We start from the raw sequence: 26,021 nt of genomic DNA, 5'->3' as shown, positions 1-26,021 counted from the left end.
TGTATCAAATTTGAATGTCTTGATATCTCTATTAACTTTACATGGCTTATTGTGTCAAATGCTTTTTGAAAGTCTATAAAGCATAGATATATGTTATTTATTTCTACTGATCTTTCAATAACAGTTTTTAATTGATAAATTGCATTAATTGTACTTTGTCCTGACATGAATCCTTTTTGGCTGTTCACTTATACGCATTTAATTCTAGGAAGCATTCTATTTTTTATTATTTTCAATAATATTTTTGAAGCATGAGTTATGATACTAATTGTTCTAAAATCATTACATTCTGCTGTATTATTCTTTTTTTGGTATCAGAATGCAAATAGATTTTATAAAGTCTTCTGGTAGTATGCCTATATTATGTATATATTTTGTATCATTTCTATTAAAAAAAAATCTATTCCTTTTTCAACCTATTTCTTTTATCAACTCAGCTGATATTCCATCACATCCCATTATTTTACCTTAGGTAGATCTTTTACTGTGCTTACTATTTCTTCATTAATTATGGTTATTATTAACTTTTTTTTTTTTTCAAATTTTCCCCAAATACTTCTATATGTCTCGTATCCATTTCTTACTCTACTGTTTAGATTTCAACTAAAGACCAAGTTTTCCTTTTGAGTTAGCTTCTCTACTAACTCAAAAAAAAGTTCTCCACTTCTTCCAGTACTACCCACTTCTGTATTGAGTAAAGCATCTTGAGGGAGCTTTTACGAGCCCCACCCCATAGGTGAGAGCAGTATTCAACAGCTGCGCGAATTTGCGATTTGTATGAAGTTAACAGCTGTTCATGGGTGAAGTAACGTCTTGAGCAAAAGAGAAATCCTACTTTTTTTTTATTGCTGAGGATGCAATGGTTGTGATATGTTTATGCCAGGAGAGGCTTGATGTCAGGGTAATTCCAAGAAAAGAAATCTCATCTTGTCTGGAAATTTGGGTGTTCTCACAAAGATAAAATTGGGAGAAAATGGTTCTTTTTTATGAGAGATAAGATAGAAATGGGTTTTATTAACATTGAAGTTGACAAAGTTATCTGAACCCCATTGGAGGATGGCTTTGAGATCAGAATTGAAGGAGAAGGTGGTGGTTGATGTTCTGTAGAGTGAGGTTTATCATATAATGCCAAACTACTCTTGTATGTGAATCGCCTGAGTAAGTGTTGTTGCATAGGGGAGGATATGAGCACTAGATCGTAGTCAGAATTACATTGGGTAGGGGCACTACATTCACTGTGTATTTGGAAGGGTCATTGGTGAGGAAGAGATCTAAGGTGTTTAGGGAGTGGTTTGGGTTGTCTGGTATTCTGGTTGGCATCTGAACAAGTTGTATAAGCATAAGTGGTGGCAAATGTTTCAGCTTTTCTGCCTGCAAGATCTGTACAGCTGGAGGAGGAAAGACAGTTGGTGTTGTGAATATTAAAATCTCCTAGGAGGATGATTTTGCTGTTGGGAAAGTGGGACTGGAGAAAATCAATTTTTAAGGAGAGGAAATTAAAGAGCTCAGAGTGGTTGGTGGCATTAGGGGAGCGATAGAGACAGCAAATGAATTTGAGTGGAGAAAGGATATTTTCAACCAAAGAAAGTCAAAGTTGGGCGATTCTAGGTTGGGTGCTCTCTGGCAAGATATGGCAGAGAGTATGTGTAGATGCCATCCTTGAGTCGAAAGAAGTTAAAGAGTGTGTAGTTTGGAAGGTTGAGAAATAGTGGTGAAGGGAGGTGAGATTTGAGTTTCTGTCAGAAAGAGTAGGTGGAGTTTGGTACACTGAAGATGGTAATGGACACTATTAAGGTTGAAATTTGGGCCATGGATGTTGGTGAAGTGGATATGCAAGGTTCTGTGAGGCATATATTTCACCGCAAGGGTCTTGCAGGTTTCCTATGCAGTGCCTGCATAATGGTCTCCATGGTGACTACTAATAGCATCACTTGATTTTTGCATTAGTTTGGCTGGTTTGTAATCTATGATGCAATTGTTTTCTTCATTTTGGCATTTTTCTTCTAGTTGTTTTCAAAGTTGACAAATTTGTTCCCTCTGGGCAAATATTACATCTGGTCGAGTGCATATGCACGATTGAGGACAAGTGTCTCTGAACTTGTTGTTGACCACTGTTATTAATTTAGACATGCTTGTTGGTGTGTTACAAGTCACTTTTACGAGGCATTGAAAGTTTGTTCCATCCTTTCTTTGATTTATGGGTCTGAAAAGATGGAACCTGATGATATTTTTAGAGTCGACATTGTATTCTTCTGCTAATTTGATGTCTTCTTTTAGTGATTTTCCATTTCCTTCAGAAAGTTCAAAATAACAGCATTGAATTTTTTGTTTTTGACCTATATCGAGTCATGTACTGTTGATGCAATTAGGTTGAGAAGTTCATTCGTAGACAAGGATGAACTTGCGTTGCAGTGCTGATTGTCAATTAATTCGAGCTTAGCTTCCAGTGCCCGTATTTTGGAGGAAAAAGTTTTGTTCATATCGTTGATGTGCTGCTCAAGGTTTAAGTGTCATTTGCCTAAGTTCAGGAGCTGTTTCACAGAAGGGAAGCACAGTGAACAAAAAAAGGGCTGGTTGAGGTCAATAAACAGCTTGTGTGTTGATTTGTCTATTTTTACACAGGAAGCATGTAGCCAGTAGCAACAGAACTCACCCAATATACTTTTTTTTTTCTTTTTAATCGGTGACATCAATTTTACTGTTGTAGCATTTTGTGGGTTTATCAGCGATCGACGCTGCTGCGCTGGCAAGACATGGAGTGCTCATTCGTCGTTGGCTTTTGTTGCAGCCATCTTTGCTTCGTGTGGTAGGCATAGTGGGTGCTTACATGTGGCTGACTTTTAACTGGAAGCATAACTGATGTAATGCACTATAAGTACTTGCAGGTTGTGCAGAAGTAATAGTCTCCTTACTACCTGCTGTTAGGATTTGTGTTTAATGATTGCTTTGAATGAAAAAGACTTACAATAGTGATAAAAGGTGGGAGCACAAGTTTAGGATAGCTTATTCACAGATGCCGACTGACTTGCTGCTACCTTCCTAATGTACAAAGACTATTCCCTATATTTCTTATCAAGGTATGCTTCCTCTTCATCTCCTGATATATAACATGTGCTCCTCTCTCTTGATCTTTTGAATCGCTTTGAGTATTTTCTTTTCGCAATCTTTATTTTCATGCTCTTTACAAATAAACTGGGCAAATATGTTCATACGCTGAAAGACAGCCTGAACAAGGACATATTTCTGACACTTAAAGAAATACTGCTTTTGCTTGGTTTTTCAGATGTTAAACATAAGGATGATATATCTGACTAAACCAAGAGATCGACAATATGTTTGGAGAATTCTTTTTATAGCTATCACCCCTTGCTAACTTAATTTATGCCAAATTCTTCTTTGAAACATTAAGGAGATTAAAATCAAATGGTGAGTTATGCAGTCTCATACAAAGGTATGGTTTTTTTTTTTCCCCTCGTGGAAACTTGAGTTTTTGTCTATCAGAATAGGCAAACCTGCCCTGTGAACACACAGTTCTACAAACATAAAATACCGTATTTGCCGGCATATAAGACGCACCCCCCTTTTTGTACACCTTTTTAAGAAAAAAAACTTTATCACTGAATATTATAATGAATTTACAGTATTTCAAATATAAAGTAATAAGTAGGTCTACTTTCAACAAATACCTAATCTAACTAGGAAAGAGTACCCATCTTTTAATCTTCTTCATCAAAACCCAGAAATTCATCTCCAGAGCTAAATGAAGAAACACATGAAACCTCTTCTAAATCAGAATCTGAGTCCTCATACAACAAATTGTCCTCTGTACCATCCAGTGCATTACTAATGCCACACTTCTTAAATGATTTAACTACTGTTTCAGTTTTCACAGCATCCCATGAAGCTTTGACCCACTCACAAACTTGCAAAATGCTAGGCCTCTTCCTTCTTCCTGATGGTGTAACCTCAAAATCTGAAGACTGCATCCAGCTGTTCCACTTCTCAAATCCCTTAAATGGTTTATTAATACAGACATCTAAAGGTTGAAGCTGACTAGTTAGACCTCCTGGAATCACAGCTGAGTTTTCAATTCCTTGAGTTTTTTTTTTTTTTTAACACCTTCTGTTCTGTGAGAACGAAACTGATCCCATACTAGCAGGGCAGGCTTCTTCGACAGGGTGCCTAGACCAAATTTTATCTATCCATAACTTCATTCCTCCTCCATCCATCCAGCCTTTTGCGTGAACATGTACAAACACTCCTTTAAGCAGTTTTTCCCTGTTTCCAAGTTCTTTAGCATACGCAATCACACGTAGATTGTATGCAATATTGTAGCAATGCAGAAGTTTTTTCAGCCATAATTTGCCAAGAAATTTAAAGAAAATTTAACGGCAGAAATTTATCCCCACAACAACAATTGGAAAGTTTAAACGAACAGGAACACAGCTGTGATTGTCGATGACAGCACATGCGCATCCACTGAACTCTACGTAATTAGAATGCTCTCACATACCGCAAGGAAGCAACAAAGAAATCGCGCAACTCGGAACAGAGAAAATTTCCAGAAATTAAAGTAATAAAAAAGTGAGTATCAGCATATAAGATGCACCCTGTTTTTCAGACCTATTTTCAAAGAAAAAAAGTGCGCCTTACACGCCGGCAAACACGGTACTCACCCTTAGAGGGATGTAGCAGATGAATGGCAAACTGGTTGCATTAAATTGACTAAAATCCCTAATCAGTGGACTAAACCAGTGTTGGACGGATGAGAAATGGATGGATGGATGGATGGTGTGTGCGTAGGGGGAGGGACACCATAACCACTATTCCCCAAATGATATTGCTTGGAGGGGCTGCACAGTTTCTGGCAGGATGTTTCAACTAGAATCTAATCCAAAACTCAGATTCGCAAGTTAAAATTGATTCAAACATTGTCTTGCAAACAGCTAATGTAGTGTAGTGTAGTGGTTTGGCTAATTTCTCTCTTCATCCATACCAATTCCTTCAAATAGCTTTGAAGTTTTACAGTATACCATGAAATGTTATTATGAATCATTAACGGACTTCCTACACATACTAATTTTGCTTATTCTATGTCTATTTCCATATTTAATTTGCCTAAATAGCTGAAAATATTATACTTGTTTTATAGGTTCTCCAATGAGAATGTAGTTGATGCTTCCATTGTTCCTGCCTATTTTTATGTTTTTTGTTATTTTATTGCTGATTTTCAAGCTTCCAAATTTGTTTCCAATTATTCAATTTAATTACAGAATCCAGATCACATGCAATATATTTATTTATGAATATAACATCATCTGCATAAAGTACTGATCTAAGTTTTAATATCACCAATTATATAAACTTAAATATATATCCTTATTAGATTCACAAGATTTCTGAAGTATTTATCAAGGAAACTACTATATAATTCTCATATTCAGTTTTATTTCTCCTTCTAAGAGATGGATAATACAAGTGTTCTACTCCATTCCTCCAGAATTGGTGCTTCTGAGCAAAACTTCCTCCAAGTTATGCAGTATTAGCAACTGCAATACTTTTATACCTCCAGATCTAAGCATTTATAGTCAAATATCATATGCCCCAGCTGCCTTCCCATATTTTAGGTTTTTGATGGCTGTTTCTATCTCATGTATTGATGTGTACTCCTAATTGGATTCCTGGAAGATTTTCTGCTACTTCTTTGACTTTTTAATTCATTCTATAACTTCCTGTTTCATTTAATGATCTCTCAATCATTTGTTTTATGGTTTTTGTTATTTTATTGCCAATTTTCAAGCTTCCAAATTGGTTTCCAATTATTCGATTTAATTACAGAATCCAGATCACAGGAGGATCCAGATAATTCAGGAGTCATCAAGGTTTTGGAGAAAGTAGTCAAGACAAAAATACAGGAATGGATAGATGAAAATGGGATACTATATGGGGGACAGCATGATTTTGTGAAGGGTAGATCATACCTCATTAACTTGCTCACGTTTTATAACACAGTGACAGCTGAACTGGATAAGGATAATGGGTTTACAGTGATACTGCTGGACCTTGCTAAGGCCTTTGACAGGCTATCACATGGAATTCTGATCAGTAAACTGCAGCATATGGGGATGGATATAGGGTTGATGAGATGGATAGGAGGGTGGTTGATGGAGAGATATCAGAGAGTAGTTTATTCAGGAATAGAGTCCAAAAGACGGCATGTGACTAGTGGTGTGCTGCAGGGTTCTGATCTTGGACCACTACTATTTAATTTGTTCATCAACGATATGGGAAAGGATCCAAGAGGAACTGTTCATTTGTTTGTTGATGATGCAAAGTTGGGTAGAGCAATAGTGAATGCACATGATGTCAAAAATTTGCAGGATAATTTGGATAGATTGGAGGACTAGGCTAAGGAGAATGGATGTCAATTCAATGTGGAAAAGTGCAAGGCTATGCATTTTGAGGTGAAAAGATTAGCAGCAGTATACCACATTGGTGGAACTATACACCAGGAGATTGACGAGGTCAGGGATTTGGGAGTGTTGTGGATAGGGAGTTGAAGTTTAGGAGAAACATTGCAAAAGTGGCTAAATCAGCTCATCAAATCACTTGGTTACTGAAGAATACTTTGACGAGCAGAGACAAGCAAGTTATTGTTCCTCTGCATCGAGCCTTGATAAGACCCCATCTTGACTACTGTGCCCAGGGTTTCTTCTTGATGGGGAGGAGGTGGAGAGGATCCAGAGGCGAGTGACCAAGATGATAGCAGGTCTATGGAATGAACCTTATGAGAACAGGTTGAAGATTTGTGGGTTGCAGAAATTGGTTGATAGGCAGAAAAGGGTGATATGATTGAGACATTCAAATTGCTGAAGGGTTTCTATAAGATTAATTCAGAGGATATTTTTAAGAACAGGACTGGTGGTGGGAGAACTAGGGGCCATCCACGGAAACTGGCTAAGAGTGTGGTAAGCAAGGGTGTTAGAAGTAGGTTTTTTTTTACTTGGAGTGGTGAATGAGTAAAATAAACTGCCATAGTCTGTTGTGGGTGCCATGACTGTGAATAAGTTCAAGGCAAAGTGTGATAGATACTGTGTGGATGTTGAATAGTTGTTCTTGACATGATGTTTAGGGCCTCCCTCAATGAGTCTAAGGACTCCTTGGAGTTATTATTATTATTATTTGACACCTCCCGGAAGTCCAAAGACTCATCAAGGGAGAGTGTGCCAACAGCATCGAACGATTGAACCCCTTCCAATTACTAACCACGCTCAAACTTACTTAACTGAGCCATTAGTAGCAGAGGCTCTACCAATCGACCAACCTTTAATCATCTAAAATAATAGGTACTTAAGAGGGTGGTCTGAAAAGTTCTTGGCCTCGACCATAGATGGCAACACTATCGGCACGATGTTTTTTCTAAGTTGGTACATCTGTCATAAGCATCCATGTGAAATTGCAAGTCATTCTATAGCTGTATAAAACAAACTATCAAGTAGTTTGTTTTATACAGCTGTCTGAAGCAAAAGTGTTGTCTGTATCTCTTGAAATGGATAAAATTGAGTATCGTGTGGTTATAAAATTCTTTGTAAAAGAAGGTTTAATGCCAAAAGAAATTCATTCGAAGTTCATAAAAGTTTATGGGCACTCTTCTACTTCATTTTTGACAATTAAGAAATAGACTGCCGAGTTTAAACGTGGCCGTACCAGCCTTGAAGATGATCCACGTCAAGGATGTCCAAAAATTGTAACACCACCAGAAATCATTGATCAAGTGCACGATATGGTATTGGATGACCAGCGAGTCAAAGTGAGTGAAACTGCTGAGACTAAAGGCATTTCAAAAGAATGTGTAGGATATATTTTGCATGAAGAATTGCAAATGAAAAAGCTTTCGCAAGATGGGTGCTGCACTTGCTCATAGCAGATCAAAAACGCACTCGCATGAAAATTGCTGAACAGTGCTTGGAGCATTTTAACAAAAATAAAACTGATTTTGTGTGTCGATTTATTACTATGGATGAGACTTGGATTCACCATTACACACCAGAATCCAAATAGTGGACAGAAGCCGGTTGTTCAGCGCCAAAGAAGACAAAGTCGGTTCCATCAGCAGGAAAAGTTATGGCATCGGTGTTTTGGGATGCTAAAGGCATTTTGTTTATTAATTATCTTGAAAAGGGTAAAACAATAACCGAGGAATATCATTCCGATCTTTTAACAAGACTAGACAAAAACATTCATGAGAAAAGACCCAGTTTGCAGAAGAAAAAAATCATCTTTCATCAGGACAATGCACCTGCTCACAAAAGTATTTTGGCAATGGAAAAATTAAGGGATCTGCACTATGAATTGTTGGAACATCCACCCTATTCCCCAGATTTGGCTTCCTCTGACTTCTATCTCTTCCCAAAACTAAAACTCTTCCTCACTGGTCAGAGTTTTTCTTAGAATAAAGAGGTGATTACAGCTGTAGAGGGGTATTTTGCAGATCTTACTGAGAATCACTACAGGGATGGGATAATGGCGCTGGAGCATCGCTGGAATAATATATTAGTCTTAAGGGAGATTATGTTGAAAATAAAAATAATTTTGAAATTATAAATTCGTTTTTTCATTGTTAGTCTGAGAACTTTTCAGACCACCCTCGTAGATAACATATTCAATGTATTCATTGCTAAGTGAATGGTTTGTAGTATGAAAGCAAGAGTGGAAAAAGAGAGAGACAGAATATGTCAGAAATGTTTCTTAAGCGAATGCAAGATATGCAAGTTTTGTCTAGAGGAGAATGAAGTAACTGGTGTTAATGATGTAAGGCACGACAGTGAAAGTGCTGTAAAGAATGTAGTGGAAAGAGTTAACGATAGTGTACGAAATATGAATGAAGGTATAAAAGAAGTAGCTGAAAGTAATGCAGATGATGACATGACAGGAGAGAAATAGCAAGATTAAGTAGTGTGGTTCACAGTACAAAATGTGAGTTGGAGTGACTGATGAAACAATTGGCATGTGGTATAACAGGAGGAAGAATGAAAGAAAAAGTGAATGTGAGAAGTATGAAAGTGCAAGAAACCAGTAGTAAGAGGGTTCTGTATAGAAATTCAATGATAAGAAGTGGCCTCAATAAGAAAATGACAAAAGCATGTTTCCTGATTCAAAGATAAAGGGTATCAATACAAAATTAATAACGGAAAAAACTCACGTACAAAGATTATTTAATAGTATAATTTTCGCCTGTGTGTCACAGGCATCTTCAGTACATTAAGCTCAAATTAAACAATAACTGACAATTCCAAAAAGCACCACCTAAGTAGCTGGTGTAAGATAACTAAAAAGGTCAATAACTTTCCTAAAAAAAAAAAAAGAAATCAATACAATAAAAAGTTAGGAAAGATTAGCTGATTTGTAACTATCTCTCATAAAGGGGATAGACGTAAGCCATCAGATCTGTTTAAGTTAGGAGAATGAAGTAGAGTTTCACATGTTTCTTTATAAAGGCATTTGCATGAGAAACTGACTTTTGTGAAGAACTCTTGTCTTTCTCCAATGAACTCTGTGTCTAGTGAAGATGGCATGTTCTGCAAGTCCAGACTTTTCAGGTTTAAAGTATTCAATATAAGATTGGTGTTTTCTTCTAGCCGAATAGAGGCAGAACTTCCCGTTTGTCTGAAATAAGATAATCCACAAGAGCATGGAATCTGATAGACACCTGGATGATTAAGATGTGGAAGCTTGTCCTTAGGAGAAGTGAGAAAGGTGGAGATTCTTATAAACGGGCGAAAGGCAACAAAAATATTCAGTGATTTTAAAACTTTTGCTATACGTTCACTGATGCCTTGTACATAAGGGATAGTAATGCGCATTATTTCTTCTATGTTTGAAGAGGAAGACATATTAAAACTACTCAAAGTTCTTTTAATGAAGCAATTCTTATAACCATTAGATAGAAAGGAAGAAGTTATATATTGTAGTTCTTTCTGTAAAAGATCGTCTGAAGAACAAAAGGAGTGGGCCCGATGAACCAGTGTTTTAATAGTTCCTGCCTTTTGACTGGGATAGTGATGAAATTCTGCATGGATATAATGGCCTGTATGAGTCTTCTTTCTATAAACTGAGAAATGTAGGTTACCATCTGGTTGGCGAAGAATTAGAAGATCTAAAAAGGCTAACTGCTTATTTGATTCTACTTCTAGGGTAAACTTGATCCTAGAATGAAATGCGTTTAACTTAGTGAGAAATTGTTGAAGTTCATCCGAAGAGCCATTCCATGTTTTAAAATGTTTTAAACAAAATTCAATACATCTATCATCTCTATCATTTCTTATGCCATATCCATATGGGTCTACAACAGAACTTATTCTTTCCTATTTTGGCATTCCAGTCACCCATAATGATTAACACTGTCTTTCAGTCCTTCAATATCATGAATAGCTTCCTCTATTTTCTCATAAAATTCTTCAATTTCTTCATCCTCTTCAGATGTGGTTGGTACATAGATCTGTATTATTATCAGTGATTTTGTTTCTATTAAAACTGATATTATTCTTTCAGATTTTCTACTAACATTAATAACTGAATGCGAGAATTCCTTTTCTATAATGAATAGAACTCCCTTTCTAGACTCCTCTTCCATTTCCCATAACTTTATATTCCTTTCCATTAGGAATAGAAAAATTTCATACTGACTTTACAGAATGTCTCTGACATTTCAAGTATCTTTATGTCTATTCATTCCATTTCTCTGCACACAGTTGCTACTTTTCCAGGTTGATTAAATCTGCTCATGTTCCACGTACCAATTTTAGCACTTAGTTTTTATTTCCAACTTTCTTGCTTCTCGGCTGACAGTTTCCTGTACAGTGCTAAAGGTCAGCGAGATCAAATGGCAAATTCTCCTTACATCTCTGACTTATCATAATTAAATATTGGCTTAGTACTGGAACTGGGCCTCAAGAATCAGTTACAGTGTCCATAATTAAGGTGGGACAAGTACCCAGGAAGAGAAGGCAGACTACCATTGATCGGTGTAATAATCCGGCCTGCAAGATACATTTATAATTGCCAGCCTGGTTGGCCGAGTGGTAAGTGTATCCACTCTCCAGCCAAAAGGCTGCGGATTTCAATCCTGCCGTGGGCATGGATGTTTGTGATTGTCAGTGAAAGTACTAGTGGTGGTAGATGGCGTTGGTGTTAGATGATGAAGTAGTGAGTAGTGATGAAGTTGGTGGAGTAGTGAGACGAAGAGTTGTAGAGTAGATGCCCTCCCTTGATGAGTCTTTGGACTCCCTGGAGGTGTGATGTAATAATAATGATGTAATAACTTTTTTGCCGGCCTGGTTGGCCGAGTGGTTAGCGTATCCGCTCTCCAGCCAAAAGGCTGCGGGTTTGAATCCCGTCATGGGCATGGATGTTTGCGATTGTCTGTGAAAGTACTAGTGGTGGTAGTCGTCGGTAGATGGCGTTGGTGTTAGATGATGAAGGTTGGTGGAGTAATGAGACTCAGAGTTGTAGAGTTGATGCCCTCCCTCGATGAGTCTTTGGACTCCCTGGAGGTGTGATATAATAATAATAATAAAATAAATTCTGCAGTACAGGAAAGATTCACTCCTAGCCCACGATTACTCTAATGGCTTGAAAGAGAAAAATGAAGAGGGAAGAAAGAGAAGTCAAGAAGAAGAGTAGGGACGAACCCACAAATGAGCCATTCACAAGCCAAATCCATTAACTCCACTTTTTGAATTTTTTTAAATTTTAGTGTCAAAGCACTTGCTTGACCCCTAACTTTTTATATTCATAATAAATTTCCCTAACAATAAGGATTAACACCACTAAATGACAAAATTTTTGTTGGCCATCGAATAATAAATAATTTATTTCAGAAGCCAATCTAATTAACTCCATACTCTCTAATGTAAATCGTTGCAATAATGCAATTCAAACGCAGAAGCAAGTACCTGATGATAACGGTAAATTGTTTAGTGCTGTCCCATCACAAAAAAAGTAAAATAATTAATCAGTTACAGTCTAACTGCCGCAGAAGTAGGTACTTGTGAATTTTAGTGTCAGCTGTTCTTAGAAAAAAGAAAACTTATACCGTTATAATATCAAGATGGATGAGACTAATAATTATTTGGATGTGGAAAATGATGAATCTAATGGTTCTTCAATACGATTTATTAGCAGTAAGCTCGGCTCAAGAAAACGTTTATGTATTTCTTCGGATTCGTCATCTGATTGTAGCAGTGAAAACATTACAACAAATAATTCAATTGGGCAGAAAAGAAGTTGTAATCATGATAAATGGGCTCAAAATGTCCAAAAGCATAGAAGAAGAAGAAAAGGCTTGGAATATAGAAATAGAAGTGTAAATTTAATACTTGCAAAAACATTTGTAGATGTAATATGTCAATGTCGTCAGAAGTGCAATGAAAAAATTACTTCAGATGAAAGAGAAGCTGCCATGGAGGCATTTTATAATTTAGACAATCAACTTGAGCAAAATATTTTTTTAAGAGGTTGTATTAAAGTTAACGAAATAAAAAGAAGGCCCCAAAGGATAACAGTAAAATGTCAAGATCACGTTCTTTCACATATTATTTTCGAAATAGCCAAAAAAATGATATTTATGTTTGCAAAAAATATTTTAAGGATACTTATCAGATAAGTGATGAACGAATATACGACTGTTGTTGTAAAGAAGAAGTTTCATCTCTGATTGATCATTGCGGTTGCCATGTTCCAAGCAATAAAATCAATGACAAACATGTTATAAAACATATAGACTCATTTCCCACCTACACTAGTCACTACACAAGAGTTCACAAATCCAAGACGAAAATATTTAAATCCAGACCTAAATATTAAGAAAATGTATGAACTGTACATTGCACAATGTGAAGATGAAGATATATTACCGGGAAAGAAAAATATTACTAGAAGGTATTCTCCACTAAATTTAATTTACATGTCAAGCAACGGTCTAAAGATACATGCCTACTAAAGATACTTATGATTCTTTGCAAATAAAAATTCAGTCTTCAGATAGTGAGGGAATTCGGATGGCGAAACTTGAAAAGGACGCTCACAAGAGGCTGAACAGGCTTGTAGTCATATGGCTGCAGATGGAATGGCAGCATCCGAAGAAATTTTTGTATTTTCTTTCGACTTAGAAAAAGCTTTAGTCTTTCCTAAACTTACTACATCGGTAGCTTATTATAAGCAAAATTTATATATTTATAATTTCGGTTGCCACAATTTTAATAAAAATATAAGCCACATGTTCGTTTGGCCAGAAACTGAAGGATCTTGCAGGTCTCAGGAAATTTCATCATGCCTAATAAAGTGCATAAAGACTTATGCTTAAAATTATGAAAAAATAATAACCTATTCAGATTCGTGTACCGGACAAAATAGAAATATCAAAACTGTCTTAAGTTTATTAAAATTGGTTCAAAGTACAGAAATAAGAGCTGAGTCAATTGAAATGAAATTTTTGGTAAGTTAGACATAGTTATTTGCCTAATGATTCAAATTTTGCCATTATCGAGTCACGTGAAAAAAACTCAAAACATTTTTTCACCAGATGATTGGTACAACATAATCAAAACCAGTAAAAAGAAAGCGGGGTGCTTAAGGGTCAAAGCTGTATAACTGAGAGGAGACCTCCACACAGCCTTTAAAGGAATTCGGAGAACCGACTAGAGCTTCTGACCTAATATCCAATCCTCACCTTCTCGTGGTGCACCCTGTTGAGTATCTACCTGGATACTGAGCGAAAGAGGATGGGATGGCAATTTGGGATTTAGCAAACCAAATTGTATTCTTATTGGCTTAAACCAATATACAAATTGGTCAACATGACAAAATTTCATGCTGGCTGGGGCATCGCCCGGTTAAACAAGGCCCCGTTGTTTTCTCCAGGGAACCAGGGCAAACAACGAAAAGTCAGCCACTGGAACAAAGCTGAAAGCACACTTCAATTCAATATCACCAGAGTTAAAGTTTGGTACTATCAACATAAGAAGCCTGAAAGACAAAGAAATGGAGCTAGATAAGGAATTAGATAAGTACCAGATCGACATAATAGGGGTGACTGAAACAAAAAAGACAAAAACTGGTGATATCTTTCTCAGCAATAAATACAAAATGTTATATTCAGGCAATGACAATCAAGGAAAAGAAGCAGTAGCCATAGTATTCAACACTAAATACCAGGCTAATCTTCTTGAATGGCAGTCAGTCTCAAGTAGAGTAACGTGGGCAAATATGAGAATGGGGAACTGGACAATGAGACTTATTTGTGCCTATGGTCCCACAGAAGGTTCTACTAAGATAGAAGTGGAGGAATTTTTTGATGCTTTAGAAAAAGCAACTGACACAGTGAAAAAGGAAAAGTTGGTCCTTGTTGGGGATCTAAATAGCAGAGTAGGAAATGATTGTGAGACATACAAAAATATTTTGGGAAAATTTGGAGAAAAGAGCAAAGCTAATAATAATGGCAAATACCTGTTGGATTTCTGCTCAAGACTTGGACTGGTTATTACTAACACCATGTTCCAACATAAAAATGTGCACAAATTCACATGAAGAGAAAAGGCAAGGAATAAGAAAAGTCACATTGACTATGTTATTGTTGATAGTGATGTTTTCTCCCTGGTGCAGGACACTAGTGTACAGAGGATTTGAAATTGGAAGCGATCACTATTTAGTCTTGAGCAGGATAAAATTGAATTTCATATTGAAAAGAATACCATGTAAGAAAGTTTTAAAGCGAATAAAAGTTGAGCAGCTCTCAGATGTGAACTGTAGACTAAAATACACAAAGATTATTGAAGAAAACACGAAAGAGTTTGAGAACAGGAACCAAACCTTGGAGATTCAGTGGAAAGCCTTGAAGAAAACCCTGACCGATTCAGCCAGAGAGGCATGTGGTGAGGTTGTCTGTAAGGACAGAAAAATCAGAACTCCATGGTGGACACAAGTTAAAAAGGCAGTGAAGGAAAAGAAGAAAGCATATCAAAAGTTCCTGGCAAATAAGTCAGCTTGTGCTTTTAAAGAATACAGAGACAAACATAAGAAAGCTAAACACTTCCCTTATTGTTTTTCAGCCAGTAAGAGAAACTAAGATCGAAAACTACGATCTGAATGTTTCATGTCGACGAACTGTCGGCGGATCCAAGCGTAAGTGACCACTTGGTAGTGTCACACCAAGGCAACTCGTTGCAAAGGTGGAGCAAGCTCCCTCACTATTCTTGATATTTTCTCATAATGTAAAAACACACAGCTCCTAGGTGATGTAGTACTGCTTTACATTATGAGGAGAGGTCACTACCCAGACCGGTTTCAACCCTTTTTGAGGTCTCATCAGTGAGTAGCTAGACCTGGAATATCAGAGTTTAAGTGAAAAGAACTTACATACTTTCGCTATATGAATGCCAGAAAGGTGTGTCACTATATTATATTATAACATATTCGCTTATTGGCTGAAAAACAATAAGGGATTTTTATCCCCTTAACTTATCAACCTCGCCAGAAAAATAGCCATTTGGCTTTTCAACTAAACACTGTTTAAGACTAGCTAAACAAAAATCATGGGAGGACTTTGGTAAGAACATAGAAAATAAATGTCAAGAAGGTGGTAAGATATTCTGGAGCTTAGAAATGGAGGAAAGAGTGCTGTAAAAGGAGTTAGAGATGATAAAGGTGACATGAAAACTGGAGAAAAAGATATCCTTGAAGTATGGAGTAATTACTTTGAAAAATTGCTAAATGAAACAAGCAGTGATAGCACTATGGTAAAAAACACTCAACAGGCATACAGTCAAGAATAAACATCCATATTTGAAGTAGAAAAAGCCATCAGAGGCTTGAAATGTCGAAAGGCAACAGGAGTAGATGATGTTCGACCAGAAATGCAAGTATGGTGGTATAAAAATCTTACAGTGGCTGCACTGCATAGTTCAGAAAGCCTGGACAGAGGGACGAATTCCTGATGACTGGAGTAGAGCTCTAATAGTACCCATATACAAAATGGGAAATAAAACTGAATGTGAGAATTACAGAGGTATTTCCCTACTGAGTGTTCCTGGCAAGATCTATGCAAGTATACTTGAGAAACGGTTGAGAAGAATTGTGGAAGAAAAGCTTGGTGAAGAACAAGCTGGATTCAGGCCAAATAGAGGCTGTCAGGATCAGATCTTCACTTTACGACAAATAGTTGAGAAAGCATGGGAATATAACAAAGATCTTTATTTAACCTTCCTACCAGCTGAGGTGGATGAAATATCCAGCCCACCATATTATTTTGCATGGAAGAAAACTTCATCGGCATTGTACCTTTTATCATGCCATTACCTCCCTCTGCCGTTAATCCCTTTACAGCTATTTTAGAGCCATTCATGGATTAACTGTTAGTGCCTGACTAACAGTTTGTGTCACCTGTCTTTACGCACACTGTTTTACTTGGAATTTTCTTTACTGTCCTAAAATATTTGATTTTTTTGCCTCTAAAATGATTTATTGTGTTTCTTTTCCAAAAATTCAAACGAATTTCACATGTGCGAAAATAATCAATCCTGAAATGACCATCTATCAGCCTTTGCAATGAATCTATTTAGCAGTAGCAAAGTTGCTGTATTATAAATTTATTCTTCAAATCACTGCAACGGAACAGTTGCACTGGTTGTTCCAATATAGAAACAACTTTTTTCACGAATTTTCAATGTTTGCATTGAACATATTATGTCACATATTTATATTTTTAAATAATATTTACTGAAATAAATATGACCTTTTGCTTTCTTTCCTAGCAAAATACCGTTATACAGATCATCACATTTCAGTTTTAGAAAGGAATATTTTTTTTTGTTTTGTTTTATGAACAACAAACGATGTTATGTTGCATAACTTGGTTTCTGATTGTGAATCTTTTTAGTATCAAAAATTTATATCCAATGATGTCTTAGCAGGGATTCTTCGCCTTTTCTTTTCTATTTTTTTTTTTTTTTTTTGTAGGATGCACATTACTATAATATCCAGTGCGTAACCACTGTAGATATGTTGAAAATATAATATGAAGGATATTATATACAGAATGATTCAAAATTTATGCTCATTTTGAAGATTTTCTAATTCTTCCCCCCCATCCCCCATCCTTATCCTCTCCTGGAATTCAATTACATAACCACTCTAAATTTCTACAGGTTCGTAAACGTTTCCAGACAGTATTCAAAATCTATTACTTCATTTTACCATTTCGGGAAAAGAAATAAGACAATAATATTGTACCCTGAAGCTTCTAATTCTGAACTATTTCTTTGCAATCTAAAACCAGCTGTTCTACTGTCTGCTGAAATGATTTGAAATTTTAGAAATACTATGCTATATTTTCACCACATAAAATTGTTTATATGCATACCACACAAAAGAAAGTTCAGTAGTATTATTTTAGTTTTTTTTTTCTTAAAATAATCTAAATATTTTTACTTCTACTTATGCTTCTGGTTGCTATTTCTAAAGTAATCTATGTCTTAGATATACTTGTAGTAATCCTCTTAGCTGGAGGAAAAGTTAAAGGCTTAGATTACTCTCAGTGCTATTGAGGAAGAAAACTGAGAACACTTAGCTAGAAGGGATACTAAAGTGCCTCAAGCTATAGTGCGAGATACATCAAGAATGTCGTGTTTCGTTTTCAACTGTTGATTAGTAGACATCCTAACATAGAAAAAAATACACACATTTCTTTTACAGGCTGATAGTATTTATGCTGAAATAAATTCTTAATTTATAATGATAAGTTTCATTTTTATTATCGAAAAAGTATAAATTATTTCATATAATTATCTTGAAAAAGAGGACTTGAATTATTCTAAAAGAATAATTCAAATTTATAAAAATTGATTTTATAAATCGTTCGCAAGACACCTGTTATGAACGTAAATCACTTGGGGAACATGCCCATTCATCTTAGTGTAAATAGTAGCAAAGGTTTAGCTACTTCAACAATGCCACGTATCTAAACTAGAAGAAAATGTCGTTATATCTGCTGATGTTAGAACTCTTATATAAATAATTTTTCTGGCAGCATGAATTCTCTATCAGCTATAGTGTAATCAATCTACAGATTTTTGCTCTCTTGTATTATACCATCTTATGTGCAGTGATTTCTTCTTTTGTACTACAAGAAAAAAAATCAGATAACACAAGAAAAATATGGAGTATTTTCTTTTTCTTGGATGAATTTACAATGTTCTTTCTTTGTGTTTTGAAAGGAAAGTACAAATGATTTTTTGTCTTACTATTTTTACCATTATAACATCTGATACAATTATAAGAGTGATATTTTACCGTTTTTCTCCCACACGAGAAAAAGAAATATGACAATAATATTGTTGATTCTGTCGAACTTTTGTAGTGGAAATTTTTAATACAAAACTTTGTAATTAAATATACATATATATGTTAAAGATACCAAGCTATTTTAAACCTGGTTTTTCTCCATTTCCCAAGTAAGCAAACAGACAAACAAGTCAAGTTTGCACCTGGAAGTGTTGCAAGTCTAGCTGACCCTGCACGTAGTGCAAGGGTCAGCTAGACTTGCAACACTTCCAGTTGCATTCGCTAGTGTCGCACATGCTGTGAACAAGCACTGACGTGTTTCGCACGGTCTCCATTTATACACGATTTTTATAGTCTACAAACCTTGTGATTGTTTAATGTTATGTTCTTGATAAAAATTTTATCACATAAAAAATAATAAAGTCGTCCAAAAGAAGCAAGTCCGATTCTTTTACAGCTAGCAAGAAAAGAAAAACATTGACTTTGGAAACAAAACTCAACATTATTAAGGATTTTGAAGGCGGAATGAAAATTTGAGAGCTAGCAAAGAAGTTCGATCTACAGGAATCCACAGTAAGAACAATCATAAAAGTAAGGTTTACAGACTTTGGAGAACATAGATTCTAACATGGAACAAATTGTGGCCACAAGGCAAGGAACAAAAAAATCATTAGCTTGCTATGAAGAAATTTTGTGTGACAAGAAAAAGACATTATGCCGTCAGACGAATCTATTAGATTTTATGAAACCATTGACACCGAAATAACTTTCTTTTTTTATGTAAGAAAAACTACAATTATATTTCTTAAAAAATATAGGTGTTTTTAACTGGTAATTAGTTTACAGAATTAACAACGCATATAAAGTATATTAATTAAAGATAACTTTAATGAATGACTTCTATATTTCAGCAACGTCACATTGCCATCTTCAGGAACATAAAGATATGGTATGTGCACGCAGGCACTAACACAAAGCAAATGGGGAAGAAAGCAAGAAACTAATATTGTTCCTAAAGTCCTAATGGTGCCCTCTGGTGGGCTAATTTGGTAGTCTTGGCAGTTGGGCTGAAGTTCTCATAATGTAAGTCTCCCAAATTTGGGGTAGTTTCATGCACCCAAATTTGTTGAGGTTAGGAACATTTTTTAGAGCTGCTGAAGATTCTTTGAATAATCTTTCGTATTTAAACTTGCTGCGATGAATTATTTTTGTTTTCTTCCAACGAATTTTATGGTGGGTATCTAAGGCATGGCCTGCCAGCCCAGAGCGGCTGTACTGGTGAAACAGGATGTAGTCTTTGTATTCTGAAATCCTGATATTTGTTGTTCTGCCTGTTTGGCCAAAGTAGGACAATTTGCAGCTGCAAGGGACCTGGTATACACCAGGTAGGTCTAGGGGAAGTGATTGGTCTTTCGTAGAGCAGATAAGGGATGCCAACTTTTTATATGGTCTGCAACAGGAAGTAAGGTCATATTTTTTGAGGATATTGGTTATTTTCTCAGAGGTGCCCTGGATGTAGGGGATGGTGATAGACTTGGTGTAATCTTTATTGTGGAGGGGGGAGGGGAGTTGTGGTTTACTGGTTTTAGTATTTTTTGGATTTTTGGGGGGTTATAGCCATTGGCTAAGAAAGTGTTGAGGATGTGGTTTAGTTCAGTAGTTAGGGCCTTGTCATCTGAGCAGATTAATTTTGCCCTGTTATATAGTGTTTTTATAACCCCATATTGTTGTGAGGGGGGGGGACTGCTGGTGAATGTATCTACCAGTATGGGTGGGTTTTCTGTGAACAGAGAAAACCAATGATCCATCAAGCTGGCGGGAGATTAAAGTGTCTAAGAAGGGGAGGGTGTTGTTTTCCTCTTTTTCTAAGGTGAACTGGACTCTGGGGTGTTGGTTGTTTAAGTGTGTTAGGAAGGAGTGGAGTGTGTCTGAGCCATGTGGCCAAATAGCAAACACATCATCCACATAACAAAGCCAAATAGTGGGTTTTTGTGGGGCAGAGTTTAAGGCTTTCTCTTCAAATGTCTCCATTAAGAAATTGGCCAAGGGTGGGGAAAGCGGTGAACCCATGGCTGTCCTCTCTATCTGTTTGTAGAACTTTCCTTGCCAAATGAAATAGCCCGAGTTCGTTGTGAACTGAAATAGGGCTGAGATATCAGGAGGAAATTGGCTTGGTTGAGCTCTAGGGTTTCTTTGAGTGGGACATTAGTGAATAGGGAGGAGACGTCAAAACTGACCATTATGTCAGTGTGTTGGAGTGTGAGGTTTTCTATACTGGCTTTAAAGTGGGCTGAGTTTTTTATGTATGATGGTGTGTAGTGTGTGAGCGTTTTGGCTAATTTATATGTGGGGGAATCAATGCCATCCATAGTGGATGGCATTGATTGTGTTAGTGCCTGCATGCACATACCATATCTTTATGTTCGTGAAGATGGCAATGTGACGTTGCCGAAATATAGAAGTTATTCATTAAAGTTACCTTTAATTAATATACTTTATATGCGTTGTTAATTCCGTAAACTAATTACCAGTTATGTCTGACCAACGTATAAGCCTTGCTACTAGTATAGGTGTTTTTGTAAACCTTTGGTCCCAATTAACTAATATTTTGTATATTTGTATATATAAATTACATGCAAAATTATACCCTGAGTTACGCGAATTCGACTTGCATGCTTTTTGTTGGTCCCACCTACCACATAACTTCGGGGTATGACTGTATATTATTTTATCACTTTTCTCCACTTTTTGTTTTATGGAGTTAATTGATTTGGCAAGTGAGTGGCTCAAATAATAGTAAGCTTGCTGTTATTTGAAATAAGATATAGTCCAGCATCAGATTCCTCGGGATTACCATTCCTGTACTCACTAGGTAAGAACCCCTGAGCACAAACATCTTCAGAAATGTTTATTAAGTTGAATTCCCCACTAAAGATTTTCAGTCTAACAAACACTGTATTGGGAAAATGAAATTTTTTTGTGCCAAGATTAATTATAATGATTATGCATATCCAATTTAGTCAAAATGGCTAATGAAACAATAAGAAGAAAATGTGTACAGCTGAAAATGTTACATTTCATGTGAATGTTACAATGTGCAATTACATTAGTTCTCACAGTGTAGGACAAATCCACAATATTGTAGATTTGGTAAATGTAGAAAAGTATGTGGAGAAAATGTCTCCTTCCACTGCTAAGATCACTTTCCTGATGGTGAATGTCCTGTTTCTAATAATGTACAATTTAGCCATCTCATAAAACAATGAATAGAATAACAAATGACAACTAAAATAGGGAAGTCGTGGTGGACAGAAATCTCAAAACTCAGAGAACAAAAGTGGGCAAACAGTTCATTCGGATGCTATGAAACATTTCCACATGCACAGATAAGGAAGTTATTAAACATATAAGGTTTTAATATAACCACATCCAAATACTGTGCACACATATTTAGTTGTCTGTTTCTAAACATTTTTTTTAATTCTCCCACATGAGATTGAACAAGGGTCTTTTTTTTTTCTTTTAAATGCTATAAGTTGCAGTCTCTTGAGAACATCTTGTACTGAGAAAAAACTGTTCCAGAGAACAGAAGTAGATAGATTGAAAGATGAGTGGTAGTAATAGTAGGTTCAGTGGTTTAGCTTTTGAACTGTAAATGAATATTGAAATTGTACTGTTCATATTACTGTAGGTTTAGCAGGGGGACGCCAGTTGTGCCAGCATGACTGGCATCCATGACAGCATCTGTTGAAAAGACAATACGGAAACAGACTGCAAGGCAGTGGCTAAAATGATTCTATGAAAGAGAGATCACCAATTAGCCAAATTGTCCTCTTAGGCTTTCATTACACTACTCTAAATGTGAAAGTAGTCTGAGGTTGGGATCTGTATAGGCTGGATAGGTGAAAAATAACTTTTTGAGTGAAGAAAGCTGTCAAGTTTTTTTGGAAGCTGAAATGCTATGCTACAGAAGTGATGTGTCTGTGTCAGAAAAGATAAAGGGAAGTGTCTGTCCCAGAAGGTGGATCTAGTCTTGACTGTTGAGCTAAGTGTCATCAAAGATGGTAGAACTAAAGGTGTTTTTTTTTTCTCATAAAAAAAAAAAAGAGTTGTGTTTTAGAGGCAGTGAAAGTTACTATAATGTCATTATTTCATCATGGGTAGTATGAAGATCGGTGTTTGGAGTGCTGATGTTTGAAGAATTAGATGAGGAAGAGTGAAAGTGGTGAGGGGATCAGGTATAGTTTAGAGAATTCAGAGGCAAGGGACCAGAATGGTGAGAGGCATTTGAAATGTCCTTCAGAGTATACATTAAAGTAAGTTTGTGGGTCAAAAGATTTTGGTTCATAGGCAGGGGGAAAGGGGGGGGAAGCAGATACAGAAGACATATTAAAGTATGAGACTAGAGTTTTTCTTGGAGAGTGGTAAATGAGTATAATAAGGTTACCAGAAGCAGTCTTAAGTGCTCTTTCACTTAAAACTTTTAAGAAGTGAATAAGCATTGTGTGAATGATTGGTGTAGTACTCCTATAATGTGTCTTTGGAATCCGTGAAGACGTCTATGTAATAGTAACAACGAGAACAGTTTCGCGGATTGTAAAATCGCCTGATGTGAATGCAAAAGAAAAAACTTTGGCATGTGCTTAAGGTCGAAGTATACTAAAAGACCGGCATCTCCCAAGCCACCCGGTCAGTGTGGGTGATTAGACCATAAATCCCCAAGACATGTTTCATGCTAAAAGAAAATCCACAACTTTTGACGACTGTTCACAAGCTATTCTGAGAATTTCCTGCAGCGAAATTACAGCCGATTACGTGAAATCATTTGTAAATGAAGGAACGACACTCTAATGTAATTAAAGTACATTCTAAAAGATATCCTACGTTTTGAAAAAACACATAACTGTAGCAATTATTTGACACTCTTCAAAGAAACATAAGCAGTTCACTAATACTTGAAATAAGGGTTTTAAAAACAAAAAATAATACAAAATCATTTTAACTGAAATTTTTAACATCGCTATAGTTACAGCTATGATAAATAGCTATGATACATCTCAGCTATTACGTTAAACTCACTTTTTTTGTGAATAACTGGAAGTTCGTCATCATCTTCTTCTAACCGATATAATTCTAACTTCCTCTTGCGTGACCTACGATGCTGACTAGACATCTTCGGAGAAAATATTTGCGTTAAGCACTGCAAAATGCTTGGTAATATCTTTTTCAAAGCAAAGCTTGTTGATCAATTCACAATTTACACCGCATTATCCAGTTAAAACATAATACTGATCATTACAGCGACATCTCACGTTTCTTACAAGAACATTTAAACCAGTAAATTATTAGTGCACGTGCTCGTCTGAATGCATGTTGATATACGTTTGTCAAAGTTGTCAAGTAATAGTGAAACTGTTGTCTATCAATGGTTTAGAATGGAAATCTAAAAAAAAAAAAAAACGAGATACCTGAAATAGTAAGAACTTTCTCGGAGGCAGTTCTCCTAACAGCCTCCTGAACGTTAATAGAGTTTGATAATTCATGCTCTGACATTGCATGAATCCTGAGAAATGATCGTTTGAAAAATGAAATAGTAAGAACTTTCTCCGCGACAGTTCTTCTAACAGCTTCGTGATCTCTAATTAAGTTTCATGATTCATGCACTGACATTGCATGAATCCTGAAAAATGATCGTTCTCTGAAGTGCAGCCAATGCTTTCTGTATATGTATTGGGTTCACTTATTTACATGAGTGATTTCTGAGATCACGAATGACAATACTTGTAGCGTTATCGACTATTCGATTAACAAAAATCATTACGACCAGATTTATTCCACTAAGATCCGCAATGAGAGAAAACACAACCTAATAGATTTAAATTATAAAATACAAATGTCAAAATTAACTGGTGCACATACACTCAAAAAATTGAAAACAAAAGTCTCTTTGCGCTCTCTCTCTCTCTCTCTCTCTCTCTCTCTCTCTCTCTCTCTCTCTCTCTCTCGGCAAAAACATCTCGAACGTTCTCAAGGTACAAATGATTGCGACAAATTTGTATTATTATGATCGTGGGCCTAACCCTAACACTATTATTGTCTGAAGTAATATTATTATATTTGTCCAAACCTCCAGGTAGTCACTGTCTCATCGTGGAAGGAGGCACATCACCCACAGACATCATACCTTTTCTTGAATTCATTCACACCACCTCCATTGGCAAGCACTAAAATCATATACTCTTCTGTGATCGAATCTAACAATTATCCTTTAATTGAATGTATTCATTCTTTACTCCTATGGGTATTCTCGCATTCTCTCTCTTTCTCCACTCTCCGAAAATTTAAATATCCCGTCTACCAGTATCCTATGAGATACTACTCCCTGACTAGATAGTCAGGGAGCAGTGTCTGCAGTCCACAACTCCTCAATCTGGTCTAATAATCTACATTCCACAGTCCAGATATCATCTTTAACAGGAAACCAGGAGACCAGATTATGCACAGTAGTCCAGGTGAGTTCATATGAAGGCTTTATAAAGAAGCAAAATGACTCCCTTCTTCTTAAATGTCATGTGCTTCGTATTACAATTACTCTTTGAGTTGAATTTGCATTGCTATATTATTATGAGTAGTAGCAAAAGAGACCTTAGGGAGTCAGGAACTCATTGAGGTAGGCCATGTATCACTCACACCATATTTCATACCATCTCTTGAATTTATTGATGCTATTTGCGCTCAAAAAATTCGCAAGCAAGTCATTCCAGTCATGCACAACTCTATGAGAAAAGAATCTAGATTTCTCGCCCCTTTCTTGACTGCAATCACTCTCCTCCTCTATGGACGCCATCATGCCTCTTTCCACCCTCCATAAAATGATAAATTAGATCTCCTGGTATCTTCGTCACCCTCTTTATCCATTGCACCCTCTTCTCTGTATCTGCATCGCCTTGTAATCCTGGAGACAAGACATGAGCATCTGCTCTATGAGCATATGTGGTCGTATCAAACTTCTAAACGTGCAAAATGACTTTTCTATTCTTACATGTCAGTGTTTGTTTCGGCATTGCAATTATCCTCTGAGTTATATATTCCTATTTTGTGCTATGATTCCTTAGCTTCAACTTCCTATCTATTAAAACGCTTAATAGTGTGCTCAGCATCTTCTAGCATAATTCTGCCAATAAAATGCGCCGCTGGATATCGCACTCCACCAAAGTGAATAACTTTACACTTCTTGACATTAAACTGATTATCCTTTTTTACATGCCCATAATTCCAACCTATTCAAATCATTCTGCAAATACTGCATGTCCTTTGCATTCTTCATTAGCCTATATATTTACAGGTTGAATAACAATGGACCAAGGACTGATTCCTGGGGTACGCCACTGGTTACCATAAATCTGGCACTCACGTCTTCCATATGCCACGTTTTGATAACTCTGAGTCAGCTATCCTCTTATCTAAACTAGTAATTTGTAATTCAGTCCTATATCCTAATGCATAAAACCAGAAATGGTAATGTCATCTCCCTGCCAAATACAAAGTGGGATTTGGTTTGCTTAACCTTAGTGACCATACGAAAACCGGTACTTAAAAACCGGTTTAGCTGCTGTATATGGCTCGTGAACTTTAACTGATCATCGAATCACCTAATCAGTTTTTACTAGCGTAATCACAGAATA

The 26,021-nt window shown here is 36.3% G+C and overlaps 1 protein-coding gene across 1 annotated transcript in view; it reads right to left on the bottom strand.

Moving 5' to 3' along the window:
* Usp39 (ubiquitin specific protease 39) overlaps positions 1 to 23,585 on the bottom strand; it is a 407,046-nt gene extending 383,461 nt beyond the window's left edge. Inside the window, exon 1 of the mRNA XM_090396479.1 lies at positions 23,416 to 23,585. Within this exon, the coding sequence (XP_090252605.1) occupies positions 23,416 to 23,509 (94 nt within the window). The 5' untranslated portion in view covers positions 23,510 to 23,585. The remainder of the gene's footprint in view (positions 1 to 23,415) is intronic.
* Positions 23,586 to 26,021: the final 2,436 nt, after the last annotated feature.

The sequence above is a fragment of the Typopeltis vanoorti genome, chromosome 8 (genome assembly GCF_054136105.1).
Source record: "Typopeltis vanoorti isolate ZY-2024b chromosome 8, IOZ_Tvanoo_1.0, whole genome shotgun sequence".
Lineage (NCBI taxonomy): Eukaryota > Metazoa > Arthropoda > Arachnida > Uropygi > Thelyphonidae > Typopeltis > Typopeltis vanoorti.
Note: the sequence above shows the minus strand (reverse complement) of the source record. Positions and strands in the feature narration are given on the sequence as shown.